The sequence below is a fragment of the Pygocentrus nattereri genome, chromosome 13 (assembly GCF_015220715.1).
Source record: "Pygocentrus nattereri isolate fPygNat1 chromosome 13, fPygNat1.pri, whole genome shotgun sequence".
Classification (NCBI taxonomy): domain Eukaryota; kingdom Metazoa; phylum Chordata; class Actinopteri; order Characiformes; family Serrasalmidae; genus Pygocentrus; species Pygocentrus nattereri.
The window spans coordinates 20,085,093-20,102,139 of record NC_051223.1 but is presented as its reverse complement, the minus strand read 5'-3'; the positions used below and the strand labels follow the sequence as shown (position 1 = coordinate 20,102,139).

Below are 17,047 nucleotides of genomic sequence, written 5' to 3'. Positions count from 1 at the left end.
TGCTTTCTTTATTACAGTAGTTTAAAAATATTGTTGGGCAGTTATACTTTCAAATATATAATCGCATTTAAGCTTGTGATGTTGTCTAGAATAATTTTAAAAGGCTGTGATTTGTATTATAGCTGAGTGGACTATATATGCTTTATTAGAATGCAAGCTCAAAAAATATGGACAAAAAATTTGTCACCTGTGACTGAAATGTACCTAATAGTGATTCAACTTGGCACGGACTGGACAAGTTTCTGGATGTAGGTGACATCAATGTTCAGCTACTCTTACAGCAAAAACAATTATGCAGTTTGTCCAGATGTCATGGATGCCTTTCCTGGTGCCTTACTCATTGTTCCTGATCATCCCACACATTTTCAGGAGGATTCACATCTGGGGATTTTGCAGACCAGTCCAAATGTGTGAATGCTTCTGAATGTTCATCATGCCAATCAGTCACATTTACAGCCCTGTGAACGTGGGAATTGTCATCTTGGGATACAGAGATAGGATTGTTATGTTCTTTGGTAAGATGATGAGCAAAAGGCAAAACCTGGTTGTCTAGCAGCTCGGTGAAGGCACTGTGGTTCAAATGTACTGTCAGGTTAACCAAAGGACCCATTTCTACATAATTAAAACACCCTCAGAACATCGCAGAGCCTCCTTCCGTTTGAACCACACCTTGCAGTCCTCATTGAAGGCTTCCTGAGGTCTACAATGAACATGACGCCTAGCATCATTCACATACAGACAGAAATGAGATTTATCTGACCAGATAACATGTTTCCAGTCAAGAATAGTCCAGTTTTTGTGTCTTCGCCCACTGTAACCAGGTAACTTAGGCTACGTTTACACAGCAGGTAAAAGTGGCCCGAATCTGATTTTCTCACCAAATCCGATTTTTTTTGTTTGGCTGTTTGATATTATTTTTTAAATGTGATCTATATGCGACATCAGTCTGAACAGATCAGCTCCTAAACTGACCCGAATGCACAAAACAATGCTTCATTAGGCGGCTTGTCCACAGGTAAACAGTCGTGACGGCCAGTGAACGCCTGTCGCTCCTGGAGCTTTCAGTGCCCGCATCACAGGAGTAATTATGAAGTACCATTGGTTGACAGCTGGGCTCATCACCCACAATGTGTTCGAGGTGCCATAAAAAGGGCATGTTATTTCACCACTTCTTTGGTTCTTGTCCTTGGATTCTTTAAACCCTGCAGCCTCGGGCTCTTCCGGCCGGGTTCAGCCATTTTGTTTGAAACCTCTTCAAGCACGGAGCGGCTGCGATGAGTCTCCTCTAATTTCTTGGTACAGAAACATGAGCCTAAATGTCTCAGCAGTGTAAAATAATCACGAATGTCGAGTTGGACTGACGTAAAAGTCGCATGAATTCCAATCTGGCTGTTCAGACTCAGTCACGTTGCCGCGGATCGGATACGGATCAGATTTAAGGACATCTTATCACACCAGCATTTGCCTTTGTGAGCAGAAGTGAGCAAAGGCCTGTTGATAAAAGCGACACGAGGACCAAAACTATGGTTACAGCTGTACAGAAATGCTTTTCTGATGTGCAACAAAGCCCTCTCATGTCAAATGCAGTGCTACTCCATCTAAAGTAACTATTGTAGCATAGCTGGCTAAGCTAAGTTTTAGCAATTTACCTGTTAAGACACATTGCACACATGTACACTAACAACTGCTTTATTCTAAGTAGGTTACACAGGTTATACAGGTCGTGTATTTATGTTACAAAAGACTCTTGGAGAGCACTGTATTTTCCATTGGTGACCTTGCTGCTTGTTGATTTGTGGAGGAGCAATTTTTTTTCCCCAAATGCTGGACATTAGGTTGCATTTAGACTGTAAAGGGTGTCTTTACTGTTATTTTATTGCTCTGCTGTTATTAACCGTAGCTCATGTTGCAGGAACAATATGTGCGTCTGAAAAGAGAAAAATGTTAAAATAGGCAAATTTTTCTAACTGTACAGCGCTATGACAGTAAAAAACAAATAAGGCTGCACCCCCACCCCCACCTCGGCTTCTTGGACCACATCTTTCTCGTGGTAATTTCAGCATACCAACCTCTTGTCAAGCGTGCCAAGCCTGTTCTGAAACAGCTGATTACCTGGTCTGAGAGGGCCATCTCAGCACTTCAAGACTGTTTCCAGCATACAGACTGGAACATGTTCAAGGTGGCTACATTTATTGAGTGAATTTGGAGAAATATACAGCATCATCAGTGAATATGAGCAAGTGCATAGATAATATGACTTCCTTGAAGGCCATTTCCACACTTGCTAACCAGAAGCAGTGGGAGACTACAGAAGTGCATGCACTACTTGAAACCTGGAATGCTGCCTTCAAGTCTGATAACAAGGCAGCTCCCAGAAAACATGTCCTGGGCTGTCAGAGAGGCACAGAGAATCCATGGACACTTTCCAGACACAAGAGACACGCAGCATATGTGGCACATCGCTTACTACAGAGTGACATCACATGCCTGTGATGGTGATGCCTCGCTCCCAAGCACTGAATGACTTCTATGTGTGGTTTCAAGCACAGAGCAACCACTTGAAGAGTGTGGGGGTAGAAGATAAGGACCTGCACTTTACTGTAAAGGCCAGTCTGTTATGGTGACCAGTGCTGTAGCTTTGTTGGAATGTCCTCTGGGACTTTCAAAACTGCTGTGTATCAGCACTTTTTTTGGAAGGGCACAACAATCTGTCGCCCAACGGCTCCACTGGTTTAATTTGAATTGGTTCCAGCTTTTACACATATCAGAGCTTATTAAAGGGAAAGGGAGGAGGAGAGTTTTACATCTTAACAAAAGACAAAGTGTCAGTTGAGTTGATAAAACACTGAGCTATTCAGTGTTCAGGTATATAGTAGTAGAACAAGTCTAAATAGTATGTAGCACACACAGCTGGGGGGAGGGTGGGAGGGGTGTTTAGGTGGGCCTGGCACAGCCTGACCCACATCCTTCATCTGGCCCCTCCCAGGCTCTGCCAGGAAATGCAGCCAGCAGGAGGGCAGAGGCTGCACCATCCTGAACCAGCACAGTGCTGGATGAAATGGGCAAAAATCTAATCACAGTATTTTTTCCATATCATTTGATATTGTTAATAGATGTATTGATCATCTTTTCATGTAGGCCTGTATCAGTTTATGTTTGAGGTTCACAGAATAATTGTTATATTTCATAGAAAATTATTTTTTATAAGTACTTTATCCTTTTCATAACTGATACTTGCGCTTAAATATGGTATCCGTATCAGAAATAGAGAAAAGTGATACTGTGCAAGCGATTTCTGATGCATGTGCACTTGAGTGATGCATGCAAGAGTGCTAGTATATCTCAGCATTTCAGCAGTGTGGGATTATTTTGGATTTAAGTCAAGCAGCAGAGTGTGAATGTATAAAAGAAGCATTAATGAAAGGCTCAGTTGCCACTTTCTGAAAAACCACGCAAGTTCAACAGTTTGATAGCAAGTCATTTAGGGATTTTACCATATATTTTTTAAATGATTCAGTGAATCCTGAGTAGACCAAAAACCAATATTGAATGCCTTTGACCTTCGATCCCTCAGATAGCACTGCAGTAAAAACTGGCATGCTTCTGTGGTGAATGTAACCGGATGAGTTCAGGAATACTTCAAAAGACCTTTGACGCATTGATATGGCGTCTCCAAAAGCAAGGTAAGACTGCACGGTGCGGAAAACATATATCAGCAACATCCTGAAATGCCACCATCTTCTCTGGGCTAAAGCTCTTCTGAGATGGACTGACACATGTGCTGTGGTCCACCTTTAAAATTGTTTTTGGAAATAATGGACATCATGTTCTATAAACAGACAATTACATGCATACATAAATAAATCATTGGAACATTGTGATAGTTACAGCAGTGTGGCTTCATAATAAGAGATTGCAGGTCCTAGACTGGCCTTCCTGCTTTTCCCAGTGAAAATATGTGGTGCATGTTGGCACATGTGGCAAGAACCTGGACTGTTGAGCAGCTAAATTGTTACATCAAGCAAGAATGGGGAAAAAATTCCACTACTTTAGTATCCATTACTGAATGTTGTTAAAACGACTTTTTTGGAACCTGTTTCAACAATCAAATTTATAGTAAGTGTGTATACAAAAAACAATAAAGTTAATCAGCTTAAATATTAATAATCTTTTTTCCCTGTTGTCTTTTAAATTAAAAACAAGGATTTTCAAATGATGGTTCATTCATGCCATAATCTAGCATAAATGAGCTTATTCTAGAACTGTGGCTGTTGAACTGTGTTGGTTACACACTCAGGGGAAGGCCATGGGAGACTACACTTTGTGCCACTGCGGCAGGCAGTTCTGATGCCTGTACGAAAACCACCTAGGTTATGAGGTAGCTTTTGGACATGCTAAGACAGCAGTGTCCGGTTTCAGACATCAGACACAGCGACTTCCTGTCTCAGGACAGTAGTTAGTGCAAACACTGTTCTCTGCTTTAGATAAATTACAGTTTTGTGGCAAAATTGATATACTGAAATGAGAAACAGAAGAATATATCATGTACCATAAATATTAAAACAAATAGATTTGGTCCTCTCATCAATAAAATTGTAATTTTGTTGACCTGGCCTACCGCAGTGTTCACCTAGACAATACATCTGAAAAACTTCCCCCTCCTCACAACATCAAGATAACCTTTGGTCCCATCAGACTTCTCACCCACACTTTGTGTTTATTTTGTTCATCCACCAGCAAACAAAAAGTTCTTAGGAAGTGCATGCACCAGCTGGAAGCTTCTGCCTCTCTACATTTCAATGCCATTGGTTATAATTGTTAATACTCAATCAAAGAGACAGATGGGTATTTTTGATGATCCTTTCCAAATACACACTGGAATTCATTTGCAGTATGATACGCACCATTGGTTTTGTTTTGGCCTGCTGCCTTCTTATAACAGGAAGAGGAGATGGGTTTGGAAATGAATCATGACTCTATTTATACATCTAGAGATGGGAAAACTTGGTAAATTCAACAGAATTTACACCCAATCTCTCAGCACCCCAGCATTTATTGGCAGGATGCACTGATGGAGCAGATGGCAAATATTATATTGCTTGAGTAGTTCTCCCATTGTTATGTACTGCTGGTCACTGTAAATAGTCATATTTCGGGTCGATCCAGTATCACTGGGCTACTGCTCACACATAGCCCTGAGTAAATGTTCTCTGATGCTTGTGTACACTGCGTTTTTATTGGAGGCATTCTATGAAAGATAATGCATAGAGTAAGCATGTCAAATGTCAGTAATCCTGTATATTTTATAATCCTGCGTAGGATATTTCTGGCTTATTGCCTGAGCCTGTTGCATGGTTCCTTTAGATTTTTTGACTTGTAGAACACTGTGCCGTGAAATGAAATGGCATAACGTGTTAGATAATGATCATAACATTTTATCAAGAGCATGCAGAACATCTTGTTTACACACACTTCTAGGGGAAATAGAAGTGAGGGGTTTTATAATGCCCCAACCCAAAGCAATTTAGGAGCAGTTTCCTGAACATGAATATGGCTTATTCTTAAGCTAAATTGCAATGCCAGTCATGAAGCACTATTGGAATTTCTTTAAAGGTTAGGCTCAGGCTTAATCTGAGTCTAGAAAACTGGTTCTTATGGTTAAATGGTTCAGTCAAGCAAGTCAGTTGCCTTCCAATATGTTGTATTAGATGGTTTGTAGCAGTAAAGTGTGGTGCAAATCATCTTCTTGGTGCACTCTTTGTGCATGTGGCATCAGTGTCGGTTTTATTTGTGAGCGTAAGCATTGTATCTAGAGCCCTACCAATATAGTGGTTATCCTATTATATTGACCAACATTGATCACCCCTATCCATATGTGTGAAAATGACAAACTAGCAACAAAACTAGCCACAATCTCCTGATAATAAGAAAAAACAGTAATTAGTGGTGCCACTGGTGGACTAAACTTGGGTTATTAAATAGAAGCAGTAGTGCTTTAGGCGTTGCATGTGTTAATTTACATGGAAGTTCATAGTAGAGAATCTGCTAAATTGGTGGGGTCACCCCCACCAACATAAAGTGTTGTAGACTATCAGCAATTAGCGCCTCTTTTAGTAAACGTGGCTCTCAGTGTCTTTCTTAAGAATTCTGTCATTATTTGTTTGGTTTTGTGTTTAGCTGGAAAAAGCATCAGTGCTCCAGCGCAGCATCGCCAGCACGCAGTGCTGCAGGACAGTTGTGATTGTGGAAGCAAGAAATAGCCATTTGTATAATTCAGCATCACATATATGGCAGTCTGGCATAACCCAAAGGAGGAGATACTCATATACTACCATATATGTGATGCTGAATTATACAAATGGCTATTTCTTGCTTCCACAATCACAACTGTCCTGCAGCACTGCGTGCTGGCGATGCTGCGCTGGAGCACTGATGTTAGCAGTAGGTAGGCTGTGCTGCTGTGTGCCGGTGGCCTGTACTTCTTACACACAGACTTCACATTGATGAGAGAACAATGGAGCAGGCACGCTGCAGCCTCCCACAGTGCATCAGGACACAAAAGAGCTTTTAACTCCTGCTACTCGACTGGCAGCATGTCAGGCATGTCCTGCCACATGGTGTCACTCAGTGTAGTGCTGACATGAGAGAAAATGCATATTTGTTAAAGGGACTGTATCACGAAAAAGAAAGTGTCATAATGTCTATATATGGAAACTAAGCTGCAATTTAAAGTGTTTTTTTAATAATGATTTCATAAAAGACATCTGGTTTACATATGTCTCCTCAGCCTACAGCAGTTTAGTTCCTCTTATTTAAGCCAAAGTTGTAAGGAGAGTTTCAGTCTGGCCAGCTTTTTGAATGAGCCAAAATACTGGGCAGCTAATCAGAACAGATTTTGTTTACATATAGCAGTGTTAAAGCCCTAGTAACAAATGCAGCCTGTTTAAAGGGATAAAGAGAGGTTGGAACATGAAAACATGAACTATGACTGCTTGTGGAATATAAACATACTGGCAGGGGTGCCCAATCCTGGTCCTGGAGTTCTATCACTACCACAGAGTTCAGATCCAGCATACCTGACTCTAAAGCTCAGATGCCCTGAAGGCCTTTGTTACCTGGATCAGGTGTGTCCGATTAGGGCTGGAGCTAAACTGTACTGGGTAGTAGATCTCCAGGACCAGGATTGTGCACCCCTGCTGTAAGGCATATCACAGTTGCTCAGATTTAGCAGTATAATTGCAGTATTTCATTTTGTATATATCATGGATTCCTAACACACACACACACACACACACACACACACACACACACACACACACACACACACACACACACACAATCCAACACTGGGTCTGGTAAATACGCTTCAGTACATAAATGATTAGACAGGGTGCTGGACTAGAGTTGGGACAGCTCAGCACAGCTCATAGTGATCTATATGTGTTTAGAAGCATGTTGCGGTCTCTCAAAGGTGCTTCATGAGGCCATCATGTACTCATTTAAAGGTTTGACAGTATCCTAAATCATTGTTTAACCAGTTAAAAGGACCCATATCATGAAAGAGAATTTTCTTTACTTCATTAAAATGAACAGTTTGTAGTATGTAAACATTGTTTTTCTTGTGCTGTTGACTCACCAGTCCACACTGTCGACATATAGAAACTAAGCTTCCAGAACAGCATGTTTGGAATAAGTTGTTTTTGTGATGTCACAAGTGTTTCGACTTGAACAGCTTTTCAAATAAAGCTCGAAACAGAGCAGGCAGTCAGTCTTAAAGCCAAAGCAAAAAAAAAAACAGCCTTTATAATTTAAGGCATAAAGAGAGGTTTCAAAATGGTCATGTAACAATGAATTACAGCTGCTTTTGGTACATTAAACCACATAATCGTTATAAGTGGACCTCAGGGAAGGAAATAAAATGGAAGAAAGATGTAGGCTCTTTAAAGTCTAGGGTTAGTATTTATAGGTATTAAACTTAAGGCTTATTATTCAGGAACTGCTATGAAACTAATGTAAGTTTTATAGCTGTGACTGGGAGGATCTAGAGGTCTTTAGAGTTGAAGAGGTTAAGGTTCTCTGCAGAGTACATGCAGAGTCTTCAAAGCCTGAAAGCATTTGAACCCAAATGTAATGAAGATATAAAGACACGCAGTACTTAAAGCAGTTGCTTTACAATCTGCAAAAAGAGAAAATGCAGTCGTCTCTTAAAGACCTCATACACAGGAAGAAGTAGCACCAGGCCTTGTTCTGACAACACCTAGGCCTTGTTCTGGATAAATGAGTATAGTGATGCCTCAAAGCCCTGCACCTCCTGACAGGGGCAGAGCGGGCTTGGCAGAGGTGCTGGCGGAGAAGAAAGGAGGCTTTATTCTGAGTGTGACCCAGGGCTTCTCAGAAGAGGAAGGAAGTGAGGCTTTCAATCTCATGGGGCCTGAGCCCAAAACAGCCTGCTTCTGCTGGCCAGCGTGCTTTCCACCCTCTACTAGCCATGATCCACAGCTGGACTGTAGGCTGGTCTCAGGTTGTGCAATTGTGTTACATACATTAGGTTGGTACCACCAAGCATACAGCATAGAATGTTTCTTCTGTGACAGCACTGTATGTCTCTCAGCTGTGGCCCAAAGGGACTCTCTGTTTTTCAGCATCAGATGGATGAAGTACTGTTTAGCGAGTCTTGAATGATATCTATATTGATACTGGAATACAACAAAAAAACAGCAGTACTAATTTTTCTGATAGCAGAAAATAAAGATAAGAAGAACTGACTTAATTGTGATTTCCTGGGTACTTTGGCTGTTTTCAAGAACTAAAAGGAAACCTAGGTTAATATTAAGTAGTAAGTTTCCCTTCTGTTGTTTTTGGATGGATGCACCAAACCCATGGGTATTGTGGGTCGATGCCAAGATTTTTAATGTATATATTTTTTATATATTCTACCTGCTTATGCTAATAATATTAGCATAATATTATATTATGCTAATAAAATTGCGTGTACCAAAATCTCTTTACAATAACTTGCATCAAAAGTAGAGAATGTTTTTGCATTCTCCTGTTTTTTTTAAGCAATTATCTACTGACGCTGAAATGATTCTGATATCATTATGCATCTTTATTTTCTCTAGCGGCTAAACGTTTACAGGTTTTCTTTGGTGTATGTTGTAAGACATACTTTTTGTATAGTATAGCAGTGCCCAGGAAGCAATTAATGGGTTCATTAAAGTCATTCATGCAAAGTTAAATATCATGTTATACTGATCAAAGATAAGAGATATGGCAAATGTGCAATCTCACGATACATAGTCTCTGAATTTTATCAATGCCACCCAGTACTGTGTTTAACTATATCATGTCATGGGTTAGCATCCTTAATCAAAACAAATGTCTTACTGTGCTCATTGTTTATAGAAAGGTTTTGTGGCCTTTGTTATTGACCTCTGGAAAAGAACGAGCTATAGGTTTTGATTCCACTGTAAACAGAAAAGCCTAATGCTGAGCTTAAGCTGCTTTGTACCTATGTGTTTTCTAGAGTGGAGAAATGTGAACGCATTAAATGACTCATTCTTTACTTACAGCTTTCAGTAATTACTAAATAAACAACCACAATACAAATACTGTGTAAATATATACCCACACCTGAATTATGACCAGACAAGCAAGTTCTCTGCATAACACCCTGATAAGATCCGAGACAGTTATTGACCAGATTGATTTCTTTTCTTCCTTTTAACTCCAGGTTTGAAAAGGGTCGCATCTACAGCTACATTGGTGAGGTGGTGGTGTCCGTGAACCCTTACCGTGCCATGAACATCTACGGGCGGGACACCATTGAGCAGTACAAAGGTCGTGAGCTGTATGAACGCCCACCGCATCTCTTTGCCATAGCAGACGCTGCATACAAAGCCATGAAGAGAAGAAACAAAGACACCTGCATTGTTATCTCAGGTTGGCTATTCTGCAGTTCAGTCTGAGCAGTCTGTGAATGTTTTGTTATGGAGAGCCTGAGTTTTGTACAGTGATATTGTCTTAAGTCGGATAATGTTTTGTACTGAATGGAAATTTCAATTACTCTGACGTTCTCATGTCATTGCACACCACTGCAAGAAAATGATATCTTGACGTGTAAATCCGGTGAATATACTTAAAATTTCTCATTTTGAGGATTGTTGTACACCATTTCTGATTTTATTTGTTTTAACTAGTTTTATCTGGGGAATTATATTATTATATAGGGAAGATCATTTAATTTGGTTCAAGACAAATTATAGGCAGATATTTGCGCTAATTTCGAAGTATAATTTATAAACTAATTATAAGAATAGTTCTAAAATAATTTGCCAATAGAATAAGAAATGTCACTTAGATAAAATGACATAAAACAAGCAAAAATGTCTAGAAAGGGAGTTTGTAATATTCTTATAACAACCCCAAAATAAGAAATTAGATATTGCTGCTGTCCAAAAAACCAAGGGTCTCCAAAATGGTAACTGTACAAGAGAAAGCAAAAACATTTTTAACACTTAACTCTTAATCTGTTAAGTCTTCATAAGAGCGTTTCTATTCTATTGATAAAGTTTTACACAATGAATAGCACATCTGCATGTTCACATGATGTAGTTGATGTATAAATTGAAAAGATTTTCCTGTGGTTCTAGTACATCATCCACATACATGTGAACACTCAACCCTGAAAATGACTGGTTCCATAGAAAAGTACTTTGAGACACAGGATGAGAGAAAAACCTTGGAGTTGCCTTCTATGGTTTGACCGTCTATTTGCCATGACAGAAATTTACCTTTAAGCTATTTTAACCCAGCGGTCCCCTCACAAGCCTATCATTTTCTTATTCTCCATTTTTTAATTACAGTCTTTGTCTTATTTTTGGTATATTTTCTTACAGCCACAGTCAGTGCTGGTATGACTGAGTGAATATAATGTGATTAGATCTGTGGTCTGAGGAGAATTGCTCAGTGCTGGCGTAGTGTGTGGTTGAGTAAGGATGGGCCATTCAGGGAATCTACTCACAATCTAGCACAGTACACCAGCAAATAGCGTCGTCACTGGGCTCATTCACTGAGGGTCCTTTGTGTAAGTGGAAGTATTTGTGGTTGAGTCACAACACTGACTCAGTGGCACTATATTACATATTTATTTTTTGTCTGGGAATGTATTCTGAGGTGGGGCACATACCTCGGGGAAAAATGGCTGGAGGCGAATGGGAGTTTAAAAGAACAGATGCAGTTTTGCCTCTCAAGGGAAACACCGATAATGATCCTGAGTGACCACAGGTTGTGACTGCACTGTGAAAATATTCGGGCCATTTAGTTCCACCTAGTGGTTAAAGGAGGTATAGATTGATCATTTTGGCTTTAACATTATAATATGAGTTATTCAGACAGCCTACATGTTGACTATTGTGTGCTGAACAACTGTTTACAGTGCATGCAATATATACTTGTTCTGTTACACTGAACAGTGTTTAAATGTTAAAATATTACTATGTGCTTTGCTGTTGCTTCTACTCTGCAGGGGAGAGCGGAGCTGGAAAAACAGAAGCCAGTAAATACATTATGCAATATATTGCTGCTATTACCAATCCAAGCCAAAGAGCAGAAGTGGAGAGGTGAGTGAGATAATACAGTAGACCTTTGTTTAGGGGTGGGCTTGAGGGGGAAATTATTCAGTCAAATAAAAGATGAAAAGTCATGCAGTTGTGTTAATGAGAAAAGTCATCATGTGACAATGGATTATATAGGCACTTCACAACTGACAGTATATAGCTTATAATTAAAACTTTACCAAATATGGATTTTGTAGCACTTAAAAAAATTCTGCTAGAGCATGTACCCTTCAGAGGTGAGCTTAAATTCAGGACGGAAGTCGCTATTTCTGTAGGAAGGTGATGACTTCATTTCAATGAACGATAACCACTTATTTCCCTTCTCACTTACACAGGAAATATCTGCACCCTTTATGCTTCTTAAAAAAGATTCATTCTCAGCATATCAGGTTATGTGTGAAGATTACATTGTTACCAGTCTGAAAGCTAAATTGATTAATGAAAAAATATAGCTAAGCTTATAATCAGGATATAAGATTTTTTTCTCACATGGGCGACATGCTTTTTGGCATTTTCATGATACTCAGTATGCATCATGATGTTTAGTTTTTCTGTGACTTGATAATTTGGCAGACAAAACAACTCCAGTACTGCCACATAAAAATACTGTCTAAAACTGTGTTTACAATGACTTTTGTTCAGTGTATCCTCTACTACACTACATTAAAGCCAGTTATACAGGTCTAATTAAAAACAGACTACCGATGAAGGACTAGAGGTTGTCTAACACAAATTGTGGCTCAGCAGATGGCCTACGTTCTCTAACTGTTAACCAGCAAGGTGAAACTACAAGGAAGTTTCTAAAAATGTGCACATTTATTTAAACCAAAAATATAATTGATTAATTATTAAGGTAAATAAATTTTTTAAAAAATCATAATTTATAGGGCAATTCTATTTGAAGTTATTATTATCCCACACTCTGACCCCTGAAATTTAAACTTGTGAAAATTATGCTTACTTTTTTTATATAGCGCTTTTAATTATGTATTTGTAAAAAGAACCTGAAAGAAAACAGGAAGTATCCCTGTCCCTCAAAGCCACATGCTGAGCAGGTAGATCCTGTTGTTTTGAAGTAAATGTGTCCCAAAGTTTGAAAATCAGTGTGTAACATGGCTAGCAATATTTTGGGTTAAAATGCCCTTTGTGTTTGTGTTAAGATGCCAGGTTCTTTTGACCACTGAAATGTAAAAGTTTAACTTGAAAGTAAAATCTGCTACGAAAGCTAAGAATGCTCTTTAGGCCTCCCTCTGTGTTACAACTTGGGTAAAGCATAAATTAAAACCAAAATATCTCTGTCAGTGTCTGTAGCTGGATAAATCAGTATGTTTGTGGAGATTTTAGTGGGTTTTGAATAATAGACCTGTCATATGCTAATCATTGTAGCATCTTAGAATTTCAGCCAGTTTAATGCAGTGTATTGATTTGTAGTAATGTTGCTTATATTCATATTCACAGCTTGCTACATGCTAACTTATTATGAAGCTATAACACAATGGGTAGGGTCATGAAAACTTGGATGCCTTTAAATGTTGTGACAACTGCTGCTAAGAGAGATGAGGCAAGGCAAGGTGCCCATGCATGAAGTTTTAAGGGAGCTAAAAGTTTCTACTAGTGACCCTAGTAAGTATGATTCAGTATGTCATAGAGCTGTATGAGAGCAGAGCTGGTCTCCTGGTACAAACAGTAAAAGTGAGCAAAGTTACTCTTAATTCAGAAGTGAATAATACATTAGAGTTAGCCTCAAAGGAAATGACAGTAATGGAAGTGAAATGTAGGGCAGAGTGAAAATAGCAGTGGGCTGGAAGAGTTGAAAATATATTGCGTCGTATTTAGTCAGCTCAGCTGAATAAATGACAAACCACTGTACTAAGCACTTGCTTTACTCAAATGTATAATTTGAGAAATACAAGTTTCTGTACAGTACAGGAATAGGCACACAATGTGAACATACTTGCACATGTTCTGCCACTTCTGTTAGCAGTAAAATATGCAGGATTCCAGCTTTCAGTGTTTGACATTAATCACAAATAAGGGATTCAGTAATACCGACTCTGCAAACAGTGCCCATTGCTCATGTTGATATGCTATTGTCACCAAAATTATCTGAAGGTCAGTGCTTTGTAAAAACAGACCATAGTTCAGTAAATCTCAGCAAATACAGACCATAACATGAGTGTTGGTTTCACCCATTGGAGTCTGTACAGTCAGTGAGCGTTCAGACCTTAGTGTAGATTTTTGTGGAAATTTTCTGTGGAAGTACGAGGGTGGTGGTAATCCAAATGCACTCTGGGTGCTGAACAAACTGAGGTTTGACCCATACAGCTCTCACTGTACTCATTGCTGCTGTGGACCAGGGCTTAGAGCAGTATGTGACCAGGCTGGTGATATTTTGGGCCCATGCGACCGTGGACATGTGCATAGTCGCTCATGGCGGCTAAGACTGGGATGGATTTCAGTAGCCTTTTAGTGCATACTGAAGTAAGCATACTAAGTCTCAAAGAGTGGTAAGCTAATCCACAAGAAACTAATAAAAGCTTTGGAAATGTAAAGATTATTCCTGTTTTCACAGAGTAAAAAACATGTTGCTGAAATCCAACTGTGTCCTGGAGGCTTTTGGAAATGCCAAGACCAACCGCAACGATAACTCGAGTCGCTTTGGAAAATACATGGATATCAACTTCGACTTTAAGGGGGACCCCATTGGTGGCCATATCAATAACTACTTGCTGGAGAAGGTAGGTAGGGTTGTACATGCTAGAGAAGAGCAAAGGATGCAAGGAGATGGCTTGGATTTATTTTTTTTCCCCATTCATATTAGCAGGGCTGGCCTAAACAGCATGTAATACTTGTTGATATTTCAGAATACTCAAAGACTCATTCTGAAAAACACCCATAAAACAATATTTGAAGCATTATATAGCTGTTTGTGTGACTGAACATATACAGTTCCTTTTTAATTGTGTTGTCACAACAAACTAGAGGCACGTCTTAAATCCATTAAAACAGCCTATTTATTTTTACTTGCAAGGCAAGTTTATTTGTATGACACCTTTCATACACAGTGGCAATTCAAAGTGCTTCACTCAAATATGGTAACATTTCTTTCATACAGTTATTTACTGACTCATAAAGTCTCAATGGAACTGTAGTCATCAGGTGAGATAACTAAGTCAGTCGTTTACATAGCAAGGATTTGGCCCAATGGCAGCATTTAAAAGATTGAACAGTAAGGGCCCAAGAATAGATCCTTGTGGGACACTACGGGTCAACACTTCCTGTTTATATACATGGTTGTTGATGGCAGTAAAGTAGGTCCTATCTTCCAAGTGTGATTGGAACCATTTAAGAACTCTTCTGGAAAGCCCTACCCAGTTTTCCAGTCTGATGAAAAAGATATGATTTGAGCTTTTTTCATTCTGTTTCCAATCAGAGCAGGAAAATGATTGTCTACAGGCACCATTGGTCTGAGCTTGTTTTGCCATCATTTTGAATATTATCACAACTGCAGTGGAAACCCTGGAGATATCAAACTTTGAGATTATCAGCTTTGTTGACAGAACATGCAATACCATGTGCTTCCTGAAGAGATGATGGATGTGGATGTTGCTGTGGTAGTGGCTGAAGTGCTCTGTCAGATGGAGAGCATATCCAGGGATGGTTGAGCTGAGGGCAGTGTTTAGGAAGTGGAGGTGGCCGACGTTTCTTAGTTGAAACTTTTGGGTTCAGTGCCGTCGACTAGGAAAGCAGCTCAGTTCCCACATACACCTGTTTTTCCAGTATCTCTGAAAATCCCAGCAATGGTGGCATCAGAAGGGTGACAGAGAGGGAGAATGGTGAGGGTGGCTCTGATGTGCCAGGAGGCTAGAGAACATAGTCAGTGCTACTGTCGGGGACTGACACTGCATGTACTTGGAGGCTGATGACAGTTCATGCATACTCCATATCAGCCACTGAGTACAATCCAGCCAGTCCTCAGGTGCCATCACAAAACTCATCGTGGATTTTGGCAAATAACCATGGGGAACAGATGGGTAGCCAAGAGAGAAAAGAAGATGATCTGTTCACACTCACACAACATGCTCGTGTTGAGTGAAGCACAAACTCTGTAGAGATCCAGTCAAATCACACACTCACACTTTCTTTAGTGTGCTATAGTAACTTTACAGGAGAAGGAAAAATGTAACTTTCACTGCCAGTAGGGGTGGGTAATATGATAAAAATATTAAAGCATGATATTTCAGTGCTACAGGCTACAGTTTTTTTTTTTTTTTTTTTTTAAATCAATGTTTTATAAAGTGCATTAAATCCAATTTAATAGGCCTAACTATGCTCAGTTTGTATGACACACAGTTAGTTATTTTTTTTCTTACGCACTGATGATATCCATGATATGCTCAGAAGAATGTGTTGTGAAAATTATAATGATAAATGGTCATGATAAAATATTGTCATGTTGCTCACTTTTAACTGCAAGCTAATGCAACAAGAACTTGTCCCAAACAGTTAGCACTTCTACTTATCCATTTATCATGAAAATGTTATATGTTGAAGACCTGAAGACCTTTGCTGATGAAATATATTTTAGGCTAACATTTTTTTGTAATCAACGAATATTTGAGTGTTCAAATTGTTCGGGCAAGCTCTGCACTCTGAAATGTGGGCTTGTGTTTACCATCTGTATTTTTAAACCGTAAACAAACTTATTCTGTCTTATTTGTATTTAACTTCTCTTAAATGTTCTACTTGCGCTTCAGTCTAGAGTGATCTTCCAGCAGGAAGGAGAGCGAAGTTTTCATTCGTTCTACCAGGTGAGTAAATAACAGCAGAAGCAGGGTAGAATCGAGTCTGTTGTTGAGGTTCACATTATGTCTAAACCCTGTTATGACTCACATCAGCCAGATGCTTGCAGACCAGTGTTTATGACTGCACAGCCACAGCCATCTACTAAAAATAAAGGATTACTCACTGTTATGCTAATGGAAATAGCAGTGCTTCAGTAATTCTCTAGAAGGAGTTTCTCAGCTTGTCTGCTCTTCATTATGTTATGTGAGTCTGTTATCCAAATCTAGCAGCACACCAGTTCACTATGGTCTCGTACGCCTACTTATGTTGGGAGATTTTCACATATAATTTGGAGTTTTTGCAAAGTAGGTAAAAGTCGCACATGACACATACAGCTGTTTTCTTGTTTTCATGACCAAATACTTGGATCCTGGACTTAAATCTCATGGCATATATGAGACTTCAATTGTACTTAACTTTCGAGAGTGGTCCAAGGCAGTAAAAAATTCAAGTAAATGGATCAAAGTAGTAGTTATATATAACATTTTTCATTGAGGGGTATGGAAAGTCAGGGCTCATTTTCCCTAAAAGCATCATTAAAAGATCATTTTAGTTGTTAGAGAGAGTATTCACTGTAATGCTTA

General features: G+C 39.3%; 1 protein-coding gene across 1 annotated transcript in view; it reads left to right on the top strand.

Moving 5' to 3' along the window:
* Positions 1-17,047, top strand: part of myo1d (myosin 1D) — a 111,579-nt gene that overhangs the window by 15,523 nt on the left and 79,009 nt on the right. The window contains exons 2-5 of the mRNA XM_017695921.2: positions 9,734-9,942; positions 11,528-11,621; positions 14,191-14,356; positions 16,376-16,429. Coding sequence (XP_017551410.1) covers positions 9,734-9,942; positions 11,528-11,621; positions 14,191-14,356; positions 16,376-16,429 — 523 coding nt within the window. The remainder of the gene's footprint in view (positions 1-9,733; positions 9,943-11,527; positions 11,622-14,190; positions 14,357-16,375; positions 16,430-17,047) is intronic.